The sequence below is a fragment of the Trichoderma evansii genome, assembly GCF_050947405.1.
Source record: "Trichoderma evansii strain SZMC 28006 chromosome Unknown GGI43scaffold_25, whole genome shotgun sequence".
Classification (NCBI taxonomy): Eukaryota; Fungi; Ascomycota; class Sordariomycetes; order Hypocreales; family Hypocreaceae; genus Trichoderma; species Trichoderma evansii.
Window position 1 is genome coordinate 229,608 of NW_028145181.1, and position 22,077 is coordinate 251,684.

The 22,077-nt window shown below is 48.2% G+C and overlaps 6 protein-coding genes across 6 annotated transcripts; 2 read left to right on the forward strand and 4 right to left on the reverse strand.

Moving 5' to 3' along the window:
* Window positions 1–241: 241 nt before the first annotated feature.
* Window positions 242–1,291, reverse strand: GGI43DRAFT_425448 (NRDE protein-domain-containing protein; the record flags this gene model as incomplete). The annotated part of the gene is made up of 1 exon (XM_083208512.1): window positions 242–1,291. One exon carries the CDS (start codon window positions 1,289–1,291, stop codon window positions 242–244), a length of 1,050 nt encoding a protein of 349 aa, XP_083056679.1.
* A 4,439-nt stretch (window positions 1,292–5,730) lies between these two features.
* On the forward strand, window positions 5,731–7,484 carry GGI43DRAFT_415465 (uncharacterized protein). The gene is made up of 4 exons (XM_083207154.1): window positions 5,731–6,169; window positions 6,240–6,377; window positions 6,432–6,707; window positions 6,766–7,484. Exons 1-4 carry the CDS (start codon window positions 5,815–5,817, stop codon window positions 7,074–7,076), a joined length of 1,080 nt encoding a protein of 359 aa, XP_083056680.1. The 5' UTR covers window positions 5,731–5,814; the 3' UTR covers window positions 7,077–7,484.
* GGI43DRAFT_415468 (GFA family protein) lies at window positions 7,485–9,073 on the forward strand. The gene is made up of 5 exons (XM_083207155.1): window positions 7,485–7,997; window positions 8,085–8,159; window positions 8,223–8,269; window positions 8,337–8,529; window positions 8,599–9,073. The coding sequence occupies exons 1-5, from the start codon at window positions 7,755–7,757 to the stop codon at window positions 8,917–8,919; spliced, it is 879 nt and encodes a 292-aa protein (XP_083056681.1). The 5' UTR covers window positions 7,485–7,754; the 3' UTR covers window positions 8,920–9,073.
* A 1,606-nt stretch (window positions 9,074–10,679) lies between these two features.
* Window positions 10,680–11,509, reverse strand: GGI43DRAFT_214386 (uncharacterized protein). Its single transcript, XM_083200255.1, has 2 exons — window positions 11,117–11,509; window positions 10,680–11,004 (listed from the first exon to the last, which is right to left on the reverse strand). The coding sequence occupies exons 1-2, from the start codon at window positions 11,351–11,353 to the stop codon at window positions 10,801–10,803; spliced, it is 441 nt and encodes a 146-aa protein (XP_083056682.1). The 5' UTR covers window positions 11,354–11,509; the 3' UTR covers window positions 10,680–10,800.
* A 1,190-nt stretch (window positions 11,510–12,699) lies between these two features.
* Window positions 12,700–14,219, reverse strand: GGI43DRAFT_415476 (GNAT family N-acetyltransferase). Its single transcript, XM_083207156.1, has 3 exons — window positions 13,936–14,219; window positions 13,729–13,823; window positions 12,700–13,577 (listed from the first exon to the last, which is right to left on the reverse strand). Exons 2-3 carry the CDS (start codon window positions 13,780–13,782, stop codon window positions 12,966–12,968), a joined length of 666 nt encoding a protein of 221 aa, XP_083056683.1. The 5' UTR covers window positions 13,783–13,823; window positions 13,936–14,219; the 3' UTR covers window positions 12,700–12,965.
* Window positions 14,220–14,906: 687 nt separating this feature from the next.
* Window positions 14,907–18,790, reverse strand: GGI43DRAFT_214420 (uncharacterized protein). Its single transcript, XM_083200256.1, has 2 exons — window positions 18,776–18,790; window positions 14,907–18,483 (listed from the first exon to the last, which is right to left on the reverse strand). The coding sequence occupies exon 2, from the start codon at window positions 18,348–18,350 to the stop codon at window positions 15,120–15,122; it is 3,231 nt and encodes a 1,076-aa protein (XP_083056684.1). The 5' UTR covers window positions 18,351–18,483; window positions 18,776–18,790; the 3' UTR covers window positions 14,907–15,119.
* Window positions 18,791–22,077: the final 3,287 nt, after the last annotated feature.

Below are 22,077 nucleotides of genomic sequence, written 5' to 3' on the forward strand. Positions count from 1 at the left end.
CATTAATAAATTATTCAGAGATTAATCTTTCCTTCTCTTTATCATAGTTCCCCCCGCAGTCTCCTTTCTCCTATGTCTCTTTGCTGTTATATTGTCAGCCTCCTGCTTGCTCCGTCTATTGATGCCATCCATTTGCACTGCAATGCTTCCATCTTGGATCGTGCGCTAATACATCGCCCATCATGTATTATATCATCCTTTCACCTTGAACACAATTATAAGAAAATCAATCCGTCCACAGTTATTCGTCCCAGCCTTCGATTTTGAACCGGAAAACGACATCTCCTTCCCCTCGGGGTATCTCGTTTCCATTGGCATCCCAAAGAGCCCGCTCCACGTACGTCGTGTTGCCCTCATTGTCTACCAACATCACTGTCTGCCTCTGTGTTCCGTACATGCCCTCTTCAAAGCCCATCGGTGGGTGTGGGCTTGAGCTTGGGGTGACACCTGGCCTTGATTCTTGCTTGAGCTCTTCGACTGCCCTCCGATTATTCTTGAGATCCGCCCACAAGATGCGGCCTTTCGCAGTGGCTTTTTCCATTTCCACCCGATTTAATTCATCGCCGATCGGAGGCACAAAGATGGTATGCTTCAGCAAGTTCATATACTCTTGCAGACTTGATCCTGCAGGTCGCTCCGGCATGGATTCCGTATCGAGGACCGAGAAGAGGCTTGCGATGAGATCGTCTTCGGTAGATTTCTTCGCCGCGGCTTCTGCTACCACCTCCTTCAAGAGGCGCTTTCCCGTAGTTACCTTGGGCCACTCGTTGGGGTCGTTATATACCGTATTGCTCAGCCCCCAAACGCCATCCGGCTCAAGCCCGACCAACGGAACATCCTTCACATCTGCAGCCCTGTTGCTCACAATTGCGATGCCTTCGTGATTTCGTTTTAGCTTGCTGCATACCATCGAGAATCCCCCAACGCCCTTGACGCCGCCATCTTGGACAAGCTCATCTACGCCCTTCATGACTCCCTCGTCTGGTAGCCCTCCAAGCCACATGTTAACCATGCGGCCACGGCTTTTAATGCCATGTACTGGGTGTTGAGCGTCATCGCTGTCGGCTTCCCGATAGTTTGTTAGCACAGCCAAGTTACCAGTCTTGGTAATGCCTAGCCAAGTGCCCTTTGCTGCCCTCTGGAGGTCCCGCGAAGAAAGAACATCGCTGCCCGACTCGGGATGCGTCCACCAGTGCGGCCGAGATGTAGGTCGCAGGATGAACTCATCACGGTTGTCGATGAGAATAAGTGAGTAGTCTGGATGCGCTGTTGTGAAAATTACGATGCACATGATGGTGAGTTATTGCTGCTGTGTTGTGTGGTTTAGATTTAGATGATAAGTTACGGTTCAGGTGAGTGCCGACCACACCCGTTATTATAAGGTTGAATCAGCGATGGGCCGACGTCGGCGCTATGAGGATGAAACTGATGGAACAGCACCCAAAGAAGAACCGATATGAGCGCCTCCTTTTGATGTGAACTCTTCGGGACGTCGCCAGATCAATTCAGGGATTGGTGCCAGCACATGCCACTGAAGGCTCTTACTCACATCATGGCAGTGCCAAGGCCTGATGTGCTGTAGAAGCCGGTTGAGGAGTCCGGCGCCAGCCGGCTTACCTCATGAGACCCGCAGTCGAGCCGGTGCGCTGATCAAGATCATGAGATCAGCTGGTGGCTGATCGCACCGTCATTACCGCCATTATCAGAAAATAATTGTGTATCTAGGGGTTCCGTATATGCTGATCAAACTTATAATTATTTGTTTGAACTAAGGAGTAGTATTGCGTCCATAGCTTTTGCGTCGGGGGTACTTGTTGGCCCATAACAAGATCGCACCCTCCATTGCAGCTCCTTTATTCTTCTACCCTGTTGGCTTTATGGGATGTGTCTCAAAAAACATTGGGTGTTGTTTTTTAGTGCTCAAAAATACTTGAATATTCTTCATGCATGCGGTTGGGTATAATGTGTGGTCAAAAAGAAAGGGAACTAGAGCTTTAACCCATAAGCTCTCCCCGAATTACTTGTTAGCATTGAACTGGGGCTGATTTTCAAAAGCTCACTATGATGGCTGAGTACTTCAGCGAGGCCTATGCGCTATCCTAAAGTGCTTCAAATAGATCTACATTCCGTTTTTCCAGTCCATTTCGATTTAAACTGCACTCAATCCTGCAATGTGGCATTTGTAATGAAACTTCTGCCAAAAATTGCTATACGAAACGCCACCAATAAATTTATTATTCAGCAAATCCATCTTTATCAAATTACATCCAGAGTCTAGTTCGCCTACTGCCCTCCCCGACGACAATGGCAGTCGCTCCAGGAGGTATTGTGTAGTGTGGAGAGCCACTGACAAAAGCACCAAACAATAAATAAAAAGATCAAGAGACGGATGTGGGGCCAAAAATCAGCCGGTAGACGGCTCGATTCGCCTTCAATATTTTTCTCTGCTTCAGTGTTGTTGGAGTTTTTTTCTGTATTAGTGTCGTAGCCATTGCTGCGATCACGACCGTATGGTAGCGGCGCAATAATGGGAATCGTAATAGTAGGAATCATAATAGTAGGAGTTGTAATAGTAGGAGTTGTAATAGTAGGAGTTGTAATAGTAGGAGTCGTAATAGCAGGAGTCGTAATAGCAGGAGTCGTAATAGTCGGAGTCGTAATAGTCGGAGTCGTAATAGTCGGAGTCGTAATAGTCGGAGTCGTAATAGTCGGAGTCGTAATAGTCGGGGTCGTAATAGTAGGAGTATAATAGTACGATGAGCAGTAGTCAGAGACGCTGGCATTTTAATTGTTAAAGGTGTGATCGTACGACCTTGCTTTTCTCAGGTAGCTTACATAAACTATCTTCCATTGCCCTGGGATTCTCTAAAGTGTGTTTGCAACAATACTCATCGTCTGGATAGTTGGCTTGACGGAGACAACATCTCATTCTGCAGTTATCTGGTAATTGGTCAGCATAGAACATTTTTTTTATAAGCGGAAATATTTGGACATGACTTTGGAAGAGAAAGGAGAGAAGACTTTGAACATACGTTGCGGGCAGAATGTAGTAAAGCATTTACTGCCGTTTGGTCTTCTAACGTTTTTCTTACGCCCTGCGAATCGACACATTGAATCTGTGTCTACATTAGAAGCTGTTTCATTTTACATTTTGCAATAAGCTTACGCTCGGTACAAAAAGCCTGTGTTGGCCGCTTTTGCTTTTTGCAAAAAGCATAGTTCGCATCTTTCCGGGGTTTGCCAAAATCGCCATCGCCGACGTATGTGCGCTCGACGTATATGCACGCATCTTAAGATTTAGATTAGCAAAGTAAACTTACATTTCAAAAATCATGGAATAGCTCACGGTCACGGCAGTACGAATAACAAAAAGATATCCTGCCAACCCTCTTCTGTATACGCCTCTGCCTGCATGACGGATGTTTGCACTTGCCAGCTCCTTCTTTTGATGTTCCGGAGCCCATTGTTGGAGGTGGGAATGGTGAATATGCCTACTAAGTGCAGATGGTTTGTGATCATCTCAGATTGGTGTGATAGATTGAGTTTGATCTCTCTAGATTTGTTTTAAGATGAGACCTGCGTAGTTATACGGATGCTCAAAAGCTCGCCTCCGTTTCGTTTGCGTTTTCCCATCTTGATGAATAAGTAAAGTCAGGACATACGCCCGATTGAACTGTATATAGATACGTTGAGGCCATCAGGTATCATTCGGGAGAAGAGACAGTACGTGGGCCTGATCAATTCACTGGGGAGATGGGACGGCTTGTACACTGGGCTGAGCAGTCTCATAATATCCAGCATAAACTGTTCATCCAACAAGCAAATATGCTTGCAGTGAAAAATCGATGTATGCAAACGGAAATGCGGCTCATAGCTTGGCTAACCACGGTAAAGGTCTTCATGCTTACCAGACACATACTGAGGTCGAGACCATTTGGAACCCCTTTTCTCCTCTTGAGAGGGAGAGAAGGGGAGCTCAACAGTAAGAAAATCTCATACAGAGGTGCTAAGAAGAAAGTGTCATTGGAATGGAAGTTTGGCTCCTTTATAATGCCACTATACAAAGGCCACTACGAACAGAGTATCCTAAACAAAGCAAAGAGCTTCTCACATTTCTTTTTTTTTTTTTTTCAATCAGGAAAATTCAAAGACCAGAAAGGCTACAATGGTAGCGCAGTTAGACATGCAAGCTTCCAGGATTTCATGAAAGCTAATAGCTATATCGACTCCCTCTTTCAATGCTTCAGCGCTTTCGTGCCAGCATGCTGAAGCCAAGCTGGCGCAGTCTTCACGCTCGCTCTCGGTATGCTTCCGTATTTAGCGTATATCTAGGTTATTTCATCGATATTCATTGGCAACGTAAAGCAGAAAACGGAAAGCGGCACTTGGATGGGCCAACGTGAGAACATTGATCGCGTATAAGCTGTCGGGCGTTTATTAACCAAGGCCACTATCAAACGAAGGGCGCTTTTGAAACAAAGAATACATGCCAATCAAACGCTACTCATATGACGAATCATTCTAGTTTCTGAAACCGCTCGGACGGAGTTCATTGAAAGAAGGACGCTGGTTGAACAAAGGCTATTTGCGAGCTGAAAGCTGTTCACCAAAGAAAGGCATTTGCGGGGCAATTAGATTTCTCAAAGTTTCATGTTGTGCAGATGACATTTTTGGCAGCGCTCCACATGGCCATAGCTGGCTCTTTACCCTGTTAGCACTAGCCCTGCGATTCTAGCAAACGATCCAGATAAGCGATTGTGTTAGTGGCCTGGGGAAATAAATCGACTGAGACTGAACAAGCCATCTTTTTGGTCTATTAGGGCTTATTGTATATGCAGTAGATCGCGTGCTCTGCACTCCATTCTTAGATCTGCTAATAGAACTGCGCGTTTTATTGAAGTTGATACCTTTAAGGATAAGGGATATTGGCGAGTATATCAGGCTTACATGTAACATTGGGAACACGGTCGGCTGCATATATTACTACATCAACCGAAAACGGAACAAGGAGGGAACGAGGCTTTATTGCGGGATGCGTTCAGTATGCGTTACGGTAAGGTCAATGGCTATAGTTCCCGTGGTTTGAAAGACTTGTGAGAAGTGATCTCTGGAAAAGAGTTAGCCGTGCGGAAGAGAGAGTAAGAGGTCATTGAAGGGTAATAGTAAATGAAGTAAAGTCAACGTGCTCTACCGACAGAAGAAAAGGGAATTAGGGGGATAATAGGCAGGACTAGTACGTATGCACGGAAATATCCATGTGTCATACCATTAGCTGTTGGTTGTTGGTTGTGTCCTGTGTTTATTATTGGATAATGTAACCTTGCCGCTTTATCTAAATTAAAGAATGGCCTGATAAATTAGTCGTTGGTTCCTCTTCCTTGGCTGTAATCTACTATTTGTGTGCGGCCCCCACTGAGATCTCTTTGTATTATAGAGGATCAGGCGTCCAATCCTAGGTCAAGAGCCAGGGGGTGCAGCTGCATCCAGTTATTACATGTAACCACATCACCAACTGCATCACCAACAGCATTGCCAGAAAGAAGTTGATGGAATTTAAATATGCAGTGGCTAATAAAGGGGGTGGCGGATCAACTGCAGGTATGATTGAGTGGCTCAAGGCCTGGGTGATACAATGTCGGCTACGGTTCTACGAGCGTATCAGTAGATACATGTATTTATATTTGGGGTGCGCTCGCATTTTTGGAAAGCATTTTTTACAATCTTTTCCAACTGCCTTAGTAGTTGACATTCTTTCGCTTTTCGCTCCTTTTATTACCTTTAACCCAATACGTTCATTACTCCAAACCAGCCATAATGAAGGCTCCAACAATTGCCATCCTGGCGGCCCTTGGGGGGTTTCAAGCAGTTGCTCAACAAATCACCAACACGCCAGTGTGGGTTGATGCAAGAACATGTAACCCTTGGGCAAAGTCCCATGGTTTTCCAGCTGCTGCTGGCCCTGGTGGCCTCTTCACTATTGCTCTCGGTATTATTGATGAGATCACAAATACAGCCTTATATCGCATGTTTAACCCTAGCAAGCAGTCGATTGAGACACTCCCTGCTAATGTTCTTGCTTGGGAGAGATATCGACTAAATTCAACCTACGGCGCCTTCTTCGGCAACAATACGGAGACGACTTATCCGGGGAACGTTTGGGCAGTGGGAGGTAAGTTACATGTATACAGCTGGTTACCTAGGCAAGTGGCAAAGGTCATTAACTAACAGGTCTCCATAAGGCCTCCTTTATGGAGTCCGAGCTGAATGGGGACCTCCGCCTCAATGGGCACCTAGTCTGAATGGCGACCCGTATATCTTCGTGGTCTGCGATGATGCTCCGTATCTGTCGAAGAACAGCAACAACAAGCTCGTTTACAGTCAGTATCCAATGATTCATAGAGTGATTCGGTTACATTACTAACGTGTCTCAGCGGACCCTTATATTCATGCCCATGTCCAGCTCCCCGGCGACAGTATTGTAAATGATGGAATCACCACTGCATGCGCGACAAACGGCCAGTCATCATACAACAACTACAACGTGCGTAATCACACGCGCAATGTTATCATCTGCACAAAGAACATGAATCTGCCGCTGGGCTTTACAAGCAACGGGCCTACTACATTTGCCAGTGGTACGACGGTTGATGTGGCGGGTAAGAGTTGGCTCGGTGCCCTCTACACCCAGGCCCTGAATACTGAGTCGAGTAAGTCAACCTTTTGCAAGTTATCTGGGGGCTTCTACTGAAAAAGATTTCCATGCAGTAACACATGGCTTTGCTGCGTCACACGCCATAAGGAACACCCAAGATGCGGTATACAATGCCGATTCTAATAAGTTTTATGCTTTCGCCCTAATGTTTGATGGTTTATTCTGGGGTTCTGGCGTTGGCCAGACGTCACAGCAGGAATATGCGAGTTTACAGAAGACTGCTGCTGGCAAGAGAATAATTTCTGCCTTTGGCCTCGCTAATATTGCCGTGCCAGCTAGAGGTATCACTTGGACAAACGGATGGACGCGACCCAACATAATAGAGCCCCAAAATCGTCACATAGGGGCAATCCCGACAGCTTAAAACTCTACCTATAATGTTATAGCCTGTTATGGTGCCCGGGATCCCTATTGCATGTGGTCGGCAACGCACACTATAACACATTATAACACACGCTGCACTTTTCTTCTAGCTGCCCCTATCGCCATCTTTCTGGGATGCTGCTTTTATGTCTTAATACACTCATTTTTTCTCTTCTCCTATGGCGGCTACTTTTATAGTTTGGTTGGATGGTTGTGACTAGAGAATCGAGCTTTGAAACGATGTTGAAGAATCTAACGTTCAGCCCAAGCTTTTAGCTCCACTTGAACAAATAGAATAGTCATCAAGTCCCACTTATCCTCTTTTCGGTTTTAGTCAGGAGAGAGCAGCCTCAACACTAGCTTTTCTTAGTATATTCAACGTGCTTTGTTGGGGACAAGATTTTGACAGGAAAAAAAATATATAGTTGTCTAAATGCACAGATAAGCGAAGTTTATGAACAGACAAGTGCCAAGGAGCAACGTGGCTTGCACAACTAGAGAGAATAAGCTCAACCAGAGTCTGCTGCAAACACCAAGATTTTGTAAGCTGTCAGACTCAAACACAAATCTCAGCCCATTTATCCCTTTCTCTTCTTTCCCTCTCTTTTGTTTCTAGATCTCTTAGCACAACTAGTGTTATTTTACATTTTTTATTTTATTTCGCTTGGCTTCATTCACCATGGCTGAAGCTCAAGACCAGCCCAGTCGTCGCACATATCAGGGCAGCTGCCACTGCGGCGCCTTTGCCTACGAAATCGATCTCCCGGAGCTGAAAAGTGTCGTAGATTGTGATTGCAGCTTCTGCATCCGCAAAGGCAATCTCTATGTTCTGACGAGTGAGGAGGACAACTTTAGAGTTGTCAAGGGTAGTGAAGAGAGGCTCACGTCTTATACGTTTGGTCCGAGGAACAAGATCCACAAGGTAGGCAGCACGCAAATGCTATCAATATACAATGTTCAACCAAGACTGTTTGCTTTGCAACAACTACTAACTCGGAAACGCTGATAGTTTTGCCCTACATGCGCTACAAGTATGCTTTCGAGGATGCCCAATGGCCCTCCGTATTTAAAGCTGCTGCTGAACGTGAGTTTAACCAATCCACTTTGCATAGGATTCTCTTTACTCATAGAGCATCAAAATGAGTAGGCACGCGCCATTCAAGACATCGACATCAATCATATAGGAAGAAGAAAGTAAGCAGAAAATAGTAGTTCCAGCCGCGACGAAAGATTTTACGAAGCTAACCTTTTTGTGTTGCAGCATCTTCAACTCCAAGCTTGATCCGCAGTATGTTCCTCCAGCTCATAAAGGGAGAGTACCATCCAGCATTGAAGGCGACCGAGTTTACACTGGAAGCTGCCATTGTGGCGCCGTGACCGTTGCCCTCTCGTGTAAGCCTTTAGAGTCCTGCGAAGAGAGAATAGCGGAATGCAGCTGTGGCATCTGTCAGCGTGTAAGTGCCTATTTTGTTTATCTTTTTACCTTTGATAAGCTCATCCATTCTAAAACCTCGAAAACACAGAATGCATGCGTCTGGCTTTCTCCCAACACCGAAAATGTCGTCCTCTCGGGATCCGAAGATGCCATAGGCCACTATGTACTTGCTGATGGCCTGACGAGTAAAGTATTCTGCCGCACCTGCGGTGTCAACATGTCAAGTTTCAGGAATGAAGTCTCTGAAGAGGATATTCTGGAACTAACCGAGCAAGATCTGCAAGCCTACAGGAGAGGCAGAGCACAATATCCGATTAATGTCCGAACGCTACACGGAGTGGACGTGACAAAATTGAAAAAGATTATGAACGAGGGCACAGCAGATACGCCATGCCGGTTACATTTGTGAAATGTCCAAGACGGACGTCAGGGGTGAGAGAGGCATAGAGGTACATTTGTCGTGCAGTAATTTAGGAGGCCATGGACTCGATAATCTTTTGTTTCTCAAAGTAGTTTCAGCTACGAGTTACTTTTATGTACCTCGCGCTATATTAGATATCCATACATGATAGATCAATTTACTAAATGCTGTTGTTGTATGTTTAATACCGCCCGATGCCAGGCTTTCACTATTGTCTACTCAAAGATGTATCGTTAGGCAGAATTGAGCAGATATAAATTACCACTAAAATTATTTATTATATTCGATTAATGTGATGCAGTATCTCCGGCAATAAGAGCTGCCCTATTTGACGATGAATGTAGCCTTGAGAGTCTACCAGATGCGAAGATCCATTGTGTATTACGAAAGTCATCTTTCCACTCCTACTACTCAGTTATACTACATGCAACGCAGCATATAATTAATATAAGATGGCCACTAGCAGCCCTATGGGCTTAATTTTGGCTATCATATTATTAATTACGGGAACCAAAGCTGGCAATAGTCAGACTTTTGTAAGCTAGCTTAGGAGAGAGCCGCCGTAGCTAACCCATTTCGCAAGGAATCAATAATGGGACAGGAAAGAACTAACACGATACTCTACGCAATCTCCTTTCTCTCAGTCTAAGTATGATGTTTACAGAAGCGTGGCACCTTTACTTTGGTGCTGGCTCGTATTGAGTCCGCTGTTGCCCGCACGTAGGCATCTCCAATTCTCCAAAGAGGGGTTCAGCGTCACATTGGACCGCGAGTGAGCTTGCCCACGCGGGATGATGGGACTGGCAGCGGCGAATCACGGGCACTGCAGCCGCATTTTCATCCAGAAGATGTCGCTCAACGCTGCTAACTCGATAGTAGGGAGAGAAGACAGCAATGCGAGAACTGAGATAATCTTGGGCAGTCTCGGCTAGAGTAGGAACTGCTCTCACGGCCAGTCCAGTTAGAGACCTACCTCCTAACTCCGTACACTCAGCTTCGCTATGGGCATTAATCCACCACTCATCAGGCATCTCGCGGCCACGGTCCGCCATGGCAAGTCAGATGCAATTTGACTAGGAGCACGCCGTTGTCCGGACCCATCCGATATTACGTATCGTCCAAGTACCCGGATCATGGAACCCTGCTGCAAACGGTACTTCTGTTATACGAAGACCTCGTGATTTGCCACCCGGGCAGCGTGTACTGTGGGCAAGTCTTTGATGGCTGTTGACGATCTCCTCAGCTTTGGAGGCTGCGAAGCAAATGAGGCAAGACGCTGACTGGTGTAATCACAGCCCAGATCAGGAGGCTTGCAGTGACGTAGCTAAAAGGCCCTAGGACCGCTTCCCCGGATTGCCCCGCCGGTTTCCAGGAATGCTTCGACGTACGTACTGCCGGCCACTGCAGAATGCAGGCTCTTCCGAATAATTTCGACTGCTTGCGGGCTGAGCCATTGCCAGATTCGCCACAACCACAGCCCTTTTGGCTCGTGAAGAGGCTTTGGCCCAAGGAATGGGTGGCACTCTGGCTTGGTCGTGGGCATTTGCCGTTGGTTGGCCATGGCTTCGTCGATCACTTCCCTTTACCTTGGCACATTGTTTGACTGCTGCTTGGCTGCCTCTTGCCATGTCTCTTCCTCGACAGCTGGGACACTGTTATGCCTCTTCTCGTGCGGAGTAACAACTCGTATGTCGAATACCTGAGTACGGAAATCAGCCGGGTAGGACGGGACAGAGACGCGGCTCGGTATATATGACAGGGCGAAATGAAAATGTTACTACGTCGTATTAGTCGTCGTTAGCACATCAACTACGAGCATTAGGCAGCGGCAGAGCAGCTTGACACCAGCATTTTGATAATACTAGCACTCTATCTCCAAGCAAATCCCTGCCGCCACCGTTCTGGCTGCATGCAAAGCTTCCCCGCACGTTTGGAGATTTGGGTCGCCCGTCGCAGCACTAGCACATAGAAACCGAGCCCTAAACTCTGACTATTAAGCCACTGGATGTCTCCTTGCTTACTCAATTTCTCTGCCGCAGTGTTTAGGCTGCTGTGAGCGCGTGGGGGATTGACCTGTTCTGAGATGTGAGCAGCTCCCCTCCGGAATCGGGTGCAGATTTTTCTTCTGCTGGGTCGAACAATGCCATGCGATGAGGAGACTGAAGAATGAAAGCATGCCACGTACGACCCAGTTCTCTCGTGATGCTAATTTCCTGTTTTCTCCTGAGATTCGGGAGTTGTCGGAAGAGTGAGTGGCTGCGTGTGCGAGGCGTGTGAGAGGGAAGGAATAATACTGATTATTCTCCGAAGCTTGGAAAACGAAACAAACAGCACGTGCAAGCCCAGTTTCAACTTCATCTTTAGCCACCAAAGGCAAAACAGAAAAGAGGCATGAAGTACATACGAGTACTAGGAGCAGCATTAGCAGATGGCTGAATTGGATGCATTTTCCCAGAAACAGCACAAGCAAAAAGAAAATCCAAAACAAATCGAGCCCCTCTTAGCGCCTTTTCAGGGTCGTCGCTGCAAGATGCGCCCCGCGGGCCCAATCGCAACAGCGCACCCCATTCCCTGGAGCAGATCCATGGAGCCCTGAGGGGCCCTGAGGAGCAACTGAGGAGCTCTGCAGAGCCCCCCATCCCTGCACTGGTGTGGACGCCACACGCTACCTGCGCAGCTCTATCAAGGCGGCGCAGCTGGCCAATCCCACCCGCCAATTGTGCTGAGGCGGCTCATGACAGACGGAAATGCGTCATCAGAACTCGCGATAAGTCTTGCCTGGTGGTATTCGGTTCTTCTCTGTCTCAGGCAGTCTGCTATTCAAGCACCTTCTAGTCTGGTGTTGCCAATCATCTCTCCGAAAGCTGCGAATTCATGCACCCTTCTCTTTTCCCCTCTCTTCGGCTATGTAGCCTGGCAAATATCCAGCCGTTCCGCGAGTCCCAGAAACTTGCCTGCCTTGGCCTGGCTGCATGGATATAGACACACTACATATGGCCAAGGCGGAACAGGATCTCGTCCTAGCAGGACCAAGCTTATTTGTATTAATAGTAGTTTTATGTAGACCTAGTTGTAACCTTGGATTCATTAGGTTCCAGCCTAAAAAAAAAGAGGGTTCCCGTTTTCATATGTCACACCTGTTAGTCTCTCTCATCCCACCCTTTCTCAGACACTGGTCCTGCTCTGAAACTATAATAAGCCTTCTTCCTCGTCTTCTTCCACATTCCTCTTTGCCTTCTTTCTCTCTTTCATACTCACATCATTTCATCTCAGATTCAATCTCTTATTAGAAATATAAATATCAAGATTCAAAAGTAATCTTTCTCCTTAAACCAACCAAATAAACATGCCTGCCTACGAGTACTGTTGCCAATGCGGTGGCATGATTGTCATCAGCACCACCTGTACTGGATGCGGCCACAAGCAGTGCTCTCACTGCCCCATGTGCTAAATGCCTGGACGGCAATCTAAACTCATCATTTGACGAGGTTTGTCTTCTCGTGAGCCTTTGATACTGGAAGGGCTGGACTAACACGCTCGAAAAGCATCACCACTTAAAACACGACAAATTATGAAATCCTAGTCCAGCAGGCGTCAACGACCAAATCTTTTCTCCTTTCACTTCTTTTCTGGAGCAGAGCTCCTTTGCGATACCCTTTTTTATGAAACTTTTTTTTTTCTCTTCATTTCTCTTTTGGGTTACTGGGAATCTTCGGGCTACGGAAAGGTCATTGGAGATCGCATTCCTACTACAAAGAGAGCAGATTTCTCTACTTCTTGCACCCTTCTTCTTCATCATGTGTGTTATTAGGTTGGCTTTTTTTGGTTTACTGGGAACAGAATGCAATAGCTTAAGAAACTATCACAAAAAAAGAGAGAAAATATCAATAAAAAACCATTCAAAAACCCAATAGATCAGTCGCCCGTCCGTCCGTCCATACACATCACGTTCATCTTACATCACAGTACGCTTCAAATCATTCATTCTAAATGCTCTATTACAGAATCACTACCTCCCAGCTTTCTTTCTCAGCTCAATACTCCTTGACCATAAAATACGTCTTACTCTCCACAGGCCTCTGCTTAATCTTGAAGCCCTGCTTCTCATAAAACGGTACCACCTTACCATTATCCCCCGCCACGCCGATCCAGATGCCTTTGCTCACGCTGCCATCCGACTGCGGAACATTCTTAACGCTATCCACGAACCGAGAGATGAGCTGCTTCCCCCATCCCTGGCCTTGATACTCGTCCAACAAATCAATGTGCATCGTCGCCTTGTACTCCCCCAACAGGTCCGCATTGCCGTCGATCAGCAAAAGATGTGGGTTATACGCCAACCGCGATAGAAACACCTCGTTGACACTCTCATCCGGCAAGAACAGCGGCTCTTTCAAGTCCAGGTCCTCCGGGCGCGTCACCTCGGGCGAGGGATCAAGTACTTGCGTGGTGTAAGAGTCGTATGCGGCTACAAAGGCGGAGATATCGGGGCATCCAATGCAGTAACCCACGGGCCGGCCGGAGCCGTCGTCAACCACGAAGCATGTTGTGGGCGAGAGATGCGTGTATTGGTGAGTCCAGACGTACGGTGCCAGTCGGCGGCCGGGTATGGACGGTCTGAGGGCGGGATTGAGGGTTTCACGGCACTGGATGAGAGGCGGTTAACGACAAAGATGGGGCGAGATTTGAGGTGGTGTTGGTGCAACGGCATGATAGGAAGCATAAGATGAGATGAGACGAGACGAGATGAGACGAGACGAGATGAGACGAGACGAGATGAGACGGTGTTAAACTTACAATGTGAGACATGCCCTCAAAGTCAGAGGGCTTATACGGCCGAATAAACGCCATGGCTCAGGAATGACTTCAATTAGTAACTCTTGCTGCAAGATCTATTTTACTGGTCGTCAGTACGGTTTCTCATTCATGCAGTCATTCTGCCTGTCTCAGAGCATGACCCCGCATTATGTGAACGGTTATAACATGTGAAGAGAGACGACGCACCGTAGAATACACAACTCACGGGAAAACTTGTTGTCGAGAGCACAAGGCTATTCGTATGATATTTATATACGAAGATACAGTATATATGAGATGATTCAAGAAAGAAAAAAATGTCAATAATGCACGGAGCCGTCAATCAGCCGTGCCAGCTCTTTTCTTGTCCCGCCTTACGTGGGGGAGAAAAAAAGAGGAGATACTACTACTATGACAGACCGAGAGACCTGTCTTCCCCGAACTTTACACTAAAACACAGCCCGTGCCCGAAGTAACGTAGCTCAAGCCTCTTTTCCCTTCTTCAGCTCGGGGAACCTGTATCCACAGCCCCGATGCCAAGAGAGCCCCGTGCCATCGTCGGTATTTCCCCGATCTATCAATATATTCACTGGAAATGATAGGATGGCTCCAGCTGAGCATCGTCTTCGCTTTACAACTTAATAAGCACCAGTGTTCGGAGTAATAGGATGAGTAGCAGTACCTTAGTATAACTCCGAATTTTATAAATAAGACATCTTCTAATGCAAAGAGTAGGCATCACGACTAAACAGGAGAAATAAGCAGCACCTCTTGAAATATGTTTAGTATCATTTGTTCAATTTGCCTGCTTGTACGCAGACCGTGACTATCAGCTACCTAGACGTCAACTATGCAGCCCCGTGTTTTCTGCGCACCCATCACACCTGCGTTGCGCTTCCTGTACCCCACCCGTAATATTTCCTTTCCCAATGTGGTTTGCCATGTGCCAGTGCACTCTTAACTAGTAGTCTCGTTTTGTAAGAGCAAATACCGACGCCATGATGATGATTTCAAGTCCCGCCCAATACAGTAAACCGCTTCTCTACAAATAAAGAAATAAATAAAGAAATATGAGGAATCAAAGGAAAAGAAGTGAAAAGAAAAGAATAACTCTCAGAAATTCACACCCCTATATCAAGTAATATAGAGTGTAAAAAGAGAAGAAGAAGAAAAACCAAAATATCAAAAAAGAGTCAGAAGCAAACTGGAAATAACCCATGCCGTCTTAGACAACGAGCAACCGTTGTAGTATTACAAGTCAATATAGTAGTGCAAGTATCCTCGTCGTCTTTTACTCGTCTGCCTTGGTAGGCTAAATAGGAGACCCCGAGCTGGTAAGAGAAGGAGTAATAAAATGAAGCGTACTCATCCTCCAAGGAATTGGAAAAGCCTTAAATGACACCGCCTGGGAGAAATCTACCGCCGGACATATTCCCTGGAGGCACGGGTGCATTTCCTTGAGGCATGGGTGGTCTCATACCGTTGCTGGGAGGGTTGTTTCGAGCCCTCAAGCTAGTGCCTTCGCTCGTGGCCTTGCGGAGTTTCTGGCGGCGCTGGGCCAGCGTGTCGTCGTCCGACTCATCGTGGGTTGGGAAACCTCCGGTCATCCGCGATGCTGACATGTCATCCTCGCTGGCTCGACCAAGATTTTTGCGTCGAGGATTGATTGGCGGCAGCGGGGGGGCAGGTGCATTGGATAGCAGGTTAGGCGTGGATGCTGTTGCCCCCAGCAAGCTGCCGGTTCTAGATCTCGTACCCATGCTAATCGGAGAGGTGATCGGGGAGGGCTGTCCCATCGGGGAGGGCTGCCCAGCGTCATAAGGGCGCCGAGCGCTTGGGGGGCCATGTCTCATGCCAGAGGCGCTTCTAGCACTGCTAGGTGGACTGACCGGCGTATATTGATCGTCGTACGCGTTTGATCCATTGCGGAGCCGCATTGGTCGGAGGGGTGGCGGGCCAGTATTGCTTGTTTCTGATCCGCTCCTTTCTCGCTCTGAAGGGGCTCGCGAGCCTGCTCGGGACGCTGTGCGAGAACCACTGCCATGCCTAGACTCATCACGCGCCTTTCTGTTAAACATAGCTGGCGGTGGGCCGCCAATGTCATAAGACCCCATACGCGAACCCATTGGAGGTCGTTCGGAGGGTCGTTGTACTGATTCCAGATCCTTCATTTTCTGAAGCTCCATGCGGGCTTGGCGGAAGGCCTTTAGGCCGACATGGATACCGTCTTCTTTGTCGGTTGCAGCTGCGTCTTCCGAAGGCCGTTCTCGGGCTTGTGTCGATCGGCCTCTGCGCGAATCTTCCGGATTCTCCGTAGATCCTCGGCGAGATGGTGATGACGCTCCGTTTGAGGCCGACATGACGGCCTTCATGGCTCTCGGTTGACTCTGGTCACGAGCGTGACGGTCAAAGAGTGAGGTATGGCTAGACTTTGACTTCAAGATGCCCAATGCATTTGACCGCGTGGTACTGGCGTCTCTGAGATTCTCCAAAGATGGCTTCGCACTCGGGGAAGATCTTTCCATTTCAGCTTCGACCATAGCCATAGAGCCTAGCTTCTCGCGAACACGGCGAGCTCCATCTGCAAGATGACGTGCAAATTCATCTTCTTCCTTTTCTGCCTCATCAATTGGCACCCTAGGGCGAGAAGGGGAGCGAGACATCATAGGCCGCACATTAGCGGTCTGCTTCATCGAGCTTAGGCTATTATCAAAACCAGGGCTTCTCAGAGCAATGTTCTGTATGTTGCTCTGCACAGTGCTCTGCGTGTTGCTCTGTACATTGCTAGGCTCTGCGTCTTGTCCCAGCACACCGTAGATTGAAGAGGCATTGCTGTCGCTTCGTAGATGGGCTCGTACCATTCCGCTCAAGCCACTATTTGGCCCCAATGTGGGAGAGTCTTGCGGAGGCAAAGCGACAGGACTGGACGCTGATGAAAGACCCCCGGGTGATCTAGGAGGAAGTGACAGAGGAGCAGGGACAGCAGTATTCTTAAAAGCTGGGTGGTCGCCATCATTAGGTCTCTCAATAGAAACCCGGGGAGGGTTGGTAGAATTCAGCAATCCACTGAGTATGGAAGAGTCATCGCTATCGTCAAAGAATGACGGGGGCTCTTCGGAAACATTCTTGGCTCCAGCAGATTCGGCTTTCTCCAATTGTTGATTTGGCGCCGCTGAAAAAGCTAGTGGTTTGTCATCCGATGCAGCAGAGACGCTGGATTCCATGGAACGGTGATTCTTTACAGGCGTTTCTCGTCCTTGTTGTAGCTGCAGCTGTCGCTGAGCATAGGTGGATTCGTCATATCTCTCAGCGGGCCTATCGAAGACACCCATCGCCGTGGCTTTGCCTCTGTCGTTAGGCTGGATGGAAAGCAGTGGGTGGTCTTCGGTCTCACTGATGGGAGGGCTGATGGGTGGAACTCCAAAGTTTGGCTTGGGAGAAGCTGCACTTGGAAATCTAGCGCTGGGATCGGCGGGAGAAGGCGACGCAGAGCCAGTGATTGAAGGGCTGAAAGACCGCAGGTTCGGGGCACTAGCCTTGGCCAATAGATTCGGTCGACGTTCCAGAATACGATCGCCAAATGCACTGGCGAGTGGAGAGGCCATGTCTGGCGTTGCAGCCCCAAATGGCCGTCCCTTTGACAGATTATCCATCCTAGACATGGCCGACGACTGCTGCTCGTGAAGCTCACGGCTTAAACCTTGTTCATACAGACGTTTTGTCCTTAAGACACTTCGTTCTGCGGAAGAAGAGGAAGTTGATGGCGTGAGCTGAGAATCTTTGACAGATGGAGCTCCCTGAGATGTGACTGATGTTGCAGCGGAGAGACGAGCTGCGACTGATGAAACTGTTGAGCTTGTCTCCCGTCGGCGACTGGCATCGGATTGAATCTCTAACTGAGATTCCAACTGAGATTCCTGCTCAGATTCCCCCAGGGTCTCCCGCAGCGATTCCAGCTGAAACTCTGACTGAGACTCGAAATCAGCCATGTTATCAAGCTCGCCTCCGTCGGCAGCCTGCTTTTCTTTTTCCGCTAACCGCCATTTCTGGAAGGCAGACATCCCAACATCGTCGTCGTAAATCGTCCTGGAGGACATGTTACCGTCCTTTCCGGCCCCAGAACTGTTCGCCGGGAGCCTGTAGACTTTCTGTCGACCACCAAAGAGGTTGTTTCCTTCAACAGGCTTCGCCCGGTTCATGACACTTCCGTTTATAGAGCCAGTATCATCCAGGTTAAAGCCATCTAGGCGAGAGATAGAAGGCGTCCTTATCGATTCCACCTCTGCTATATCCTGGAGACCTCCAAGACCGAGGTCTGTCATCTTCGACATTCCCTTGGGAAAGAGAACGCTGTCATCGCTTGCTTTGCCCATCTTGGTTGTGGGGTCATCTTGCTCTCGAAGCATAGAAAATCGAGCTGATAGGCCTGTCATGAGCAAGCTGGTTCTGAAGTCATTGGTAGAAGGCAAGGCGGTACTCAGGTCGAGTTCAAGTTTATTCTCTTCGACCTGGCCTTTCTTCTTGCTAAACATTCGAAATGGGCCCGCGGACTCTGATTCCATGGACGGCCGAACGCTCTCCGCCTCTTCCTTCCCCTTCTTCTTGTTTCGGAAGACATTCATCTTGCTTAGATCGCGTAAAGAGCACGGGAATAGACAATAAAGTATCGAATCGAGATTTTTACGCCGAGAGTGTTGGATATCGTGTCATTCATTCGCCCAATATCTCTAGCGAGATACCGATTACGAAACCAGACTGCTACAACGTCAGTATCGAGCGTACAACCAGCCAAGATATAGCATGTATATATATGTGTGTACAAGCGAAGATAGCAATGATGAAGCTCGGGGATAGGCTGAAATAGACAGGCATTACCAACCGAACCATTGCAGTTACAGTGTTGCCTTGCATGCGAATGAATTGTATTTCCTCTCTCTCCTTTTCTCTTCTCCCCCTCTTCTTCTGTTTTCCTCCCTCGCCATCATACATCGAAGTTTGAATCCTTTGATAGGCTCAGATTTCTTATTAAAGAGAAATGTTGACATACCAGATAATGAACGATTAACAGAGACAAGTGTTGGTAAACCCTCTCGAAAAGGTATCTTTTAGAACAGCGGGAACGAGCGTATGTGTATATCAAGAGCAGGATTTCGTTTCAGAAGAACGGAATACAGTTGATCAATAAATAATGACTATCGATGCTGAGAGTTATCAAGTTGCCTTATGCGTGACTCTCGATGAGTACCGGTAGAATAGGCTTGGAACGGAGGGCGTAAAAGTATTGAATCGTAATCGCGCGACAGCTGTCAATGGATGGCGACAACTCAGCCTTGTCACCTCAAAAGGAGAGAAGATTTGCAGAGCTCGTGTGGGTTGAGGAGTGGCGGGTATCACAATGGAATGGCGAAAGAAAGCATGCTTCGAAACGGCAGAGGTCGGCAAATGCGTTCGTCGATTGCAGGCACGGAGATCGAAAAGAGCGTGAGGGATGAAGAGCCGCGAAAACAGAGATCTCGCCTGCAAGGGGAAACGAGGAAAAAAACAAAGCGGGCAGAGAGCTGGTCTTGAGGCAACGCCGTAGTGAGCGGATGAAGAGGAGAAGAGAAAAAAAAGAGTGGAGAGAGAACCACGGCAAGGGCAGAAATTGGGATTCTGGACGGCGATGCAAAGAAGGGGCGTGGATAATATGGGCAGAAAAAATACGGAGAACGAGGTAGTGCAGCTCAGCGGCAGCTGAACATGGGGATAGCGCAGCAGTGATAGCGGTCGTGCCTGAGCCGCTAGCCACTGCCTAGCGCCCTAATAGCACTGCAGCACAGGTACAAGTGCCGCTAAACAGACAGTAGCATGCAGCCACGGCAGGGGGGTCCGGGCTCAAGCCGCTGGACATGGTGGGCAACAGGGGCCGACTAAACTTTTCTTTTCTTCTTCCGCATCAACGGGCAGTTTGAGATGGCAGACAGCTCTCCGATGGCTTCAGGTCAGCTCCACACAGAACTCGAACCCCTTCCCAGCTCTGAGACCCGGCAAGACAGCGGCACTGGAGGCTTCTTCCGCTGTGTCTGGGAGGGCGGGCGCTCCCCTGATTTGTCGACATGGATGGGACGTGAAACCTGTTGACTCAGCCCTTTTTTTCTGTCGCCCTTGCAGTTAAAGAGATCAGCAGCAGATGAGCTCTTGAGATTAAGCTGCCAGGTACTTTGGGGTACGCACTACTGCTGGTGGCACCCGGTAACGTCTTGGGGCAAAAAGTGGTCTAGCGCTAACATTCTATGCTCGCGGCACGGCTCAACAAAGGTATAGCCAGTGGTCCTTCATTAATCCTATTCCCCCTCACGCTCTCTTGGTGTTGATATTGCCAGTCTCTCAGTCTAGCACCAGCCAGCTGCACTGCAGCGTCAGCAGAAGCAAAGAATACGGCTGTTGCATTTTTTTTATGCCAGATCTAAAAGAGGATTGTGATACTAATACCGATGCTAATGCTGATGCTAGTGGCTACCAAAGAACTCGAACCACATAGCCTAAACCACCACAGGCCACTAGTGCTCCGACTTGCTCCCAGATGACATGGTTCTGGTAGGTTTGGTGATGCGCCCGTTCCACAGCATGCATGCAAGCGATATTCGTCACAGCCATCGCGATTCGAGTCTTCCCTCAGCACCGCAGCATCGGCCGCCCAACATGGCAGGAGGCTCGCCGCAAATATAAAGACGTCTGCTCGGGGAACGATCCGTCTGTGGCCAGTATCTGCGTGCCGCAAGTACTCCTTTGTCCATCATTTGCTTCATCTGGCGACGCAGTAAATCATCTTGTCTCTCACAGCATCTCATTGGTGCGCGGATAACGCAAGGAGGCACGCGCAAATACGGGTAATGAGCGATAGTAATCGCCCTATCCACAGCGAAAGGAAAATGGCAGCGAGCGGCTAATAACAAATAATAAAGCGGCTCTCTCATTTTCTTTCGATTCCACCGCAAAGCCCGCCGACGACCGGCATATTATTGACAGGTCGCAAATGCGGTGCTGGCCTAGCTACAGGTAGACTATTATGTAGATGCATTGCCTTATAGGGCGCCACTTCGCATCCTCCCGCCGTTCCAATTGTGGAAGGCCTGCTGGCGTCTTTGATCCATTCATGGATAAAGACTTTATGCCTGCAAACTGTTTACAACCACTAGCAATAGTCACCCATCCCATCTTGTCCAATTCTCACGACAAAGTTCGTGCTACTGCTACTATCGTTTACCGCCCAGCATCTCCACTTATTGAGCCAAGGGTTTGGCACCCACCTGCATCGGAGCTACATCGCGCATGCAGGTACTCAGATGAGAGATCCTCTACTTGTTGGACGTCCGAAACAGCCGAATAGCAAGCGATGGCGGCGCCTCGGGACAGTCGGAGCTGGGAACGATAAAAGGCGTTGTGGGAAAAAACGTCGTTACTTTTCGCTTGTGAAGCCCCCCGGATAGCAAAGAGACCGGCCGTCTCGCATGATTATCACAAGCTGATTGTACACACATACGCTTATGCCCTTCCGCCAAATAAACTTTGATCAACAAAGTCGCAAAAGATCCTGGTTACGATGCTAGTTCACGGTCCAACGTGGAGCACGTGTGAAGAATATTGGATGAAGAAGTCCTCATTCAGTGAGTATCACAATACTGCTCGCAATACTACCCTGCTCGGAACGATACGTGATACTACTCTATAATACTTTCATAGTCGAGATGAGCTTTTGGACGTACCACCGTAACAGTGGCGCTTTTCAATTTCATTTTCTCTTTTTCATTGCTCCTCTGCTGACCCACCAACCGCATTGGCAGTTTTCGTTTTGATGTTCAAGATTGACGAAGCGACGATCAGTTCGACCCGCTCATTCGTTCATCGCCGTGTCTATTTTGTGGCTATGCTGGGGAGGATTATCGCCACCAACTACTGTCGTTAAAAGACATTAAAAGTTAAGTCGAGCCTATGGCACGAGAGATCACGACCTTTTTCCTTCCTGCGCCTTCTCCCTTGCATATGCGACACCTGGAGATATCCTGGAAAAGGCAAATTACTGGATGGGCGAATGGTCTGATATATAACATTAGTTGGTGGGGTGAGAGCACTTACTGGTACTAGCACAAGCCACCTGAAAGCGCCACGGAGATCTGGTAGGCACATGTAATAAGCTCAAGCTACTAGTGGTATTAGGTGCTACCGCACACATCATCCTTCTGCTACGCAAGGCTCCAGATGAGGCTACTCGTACCTGTTGAAAACGACAAACGATAAGGCACCATAGCGTGCTACCAAACACGGTATGCTACGCTACCTAGGAGGACCTGTATGACTTCACCGCTCACT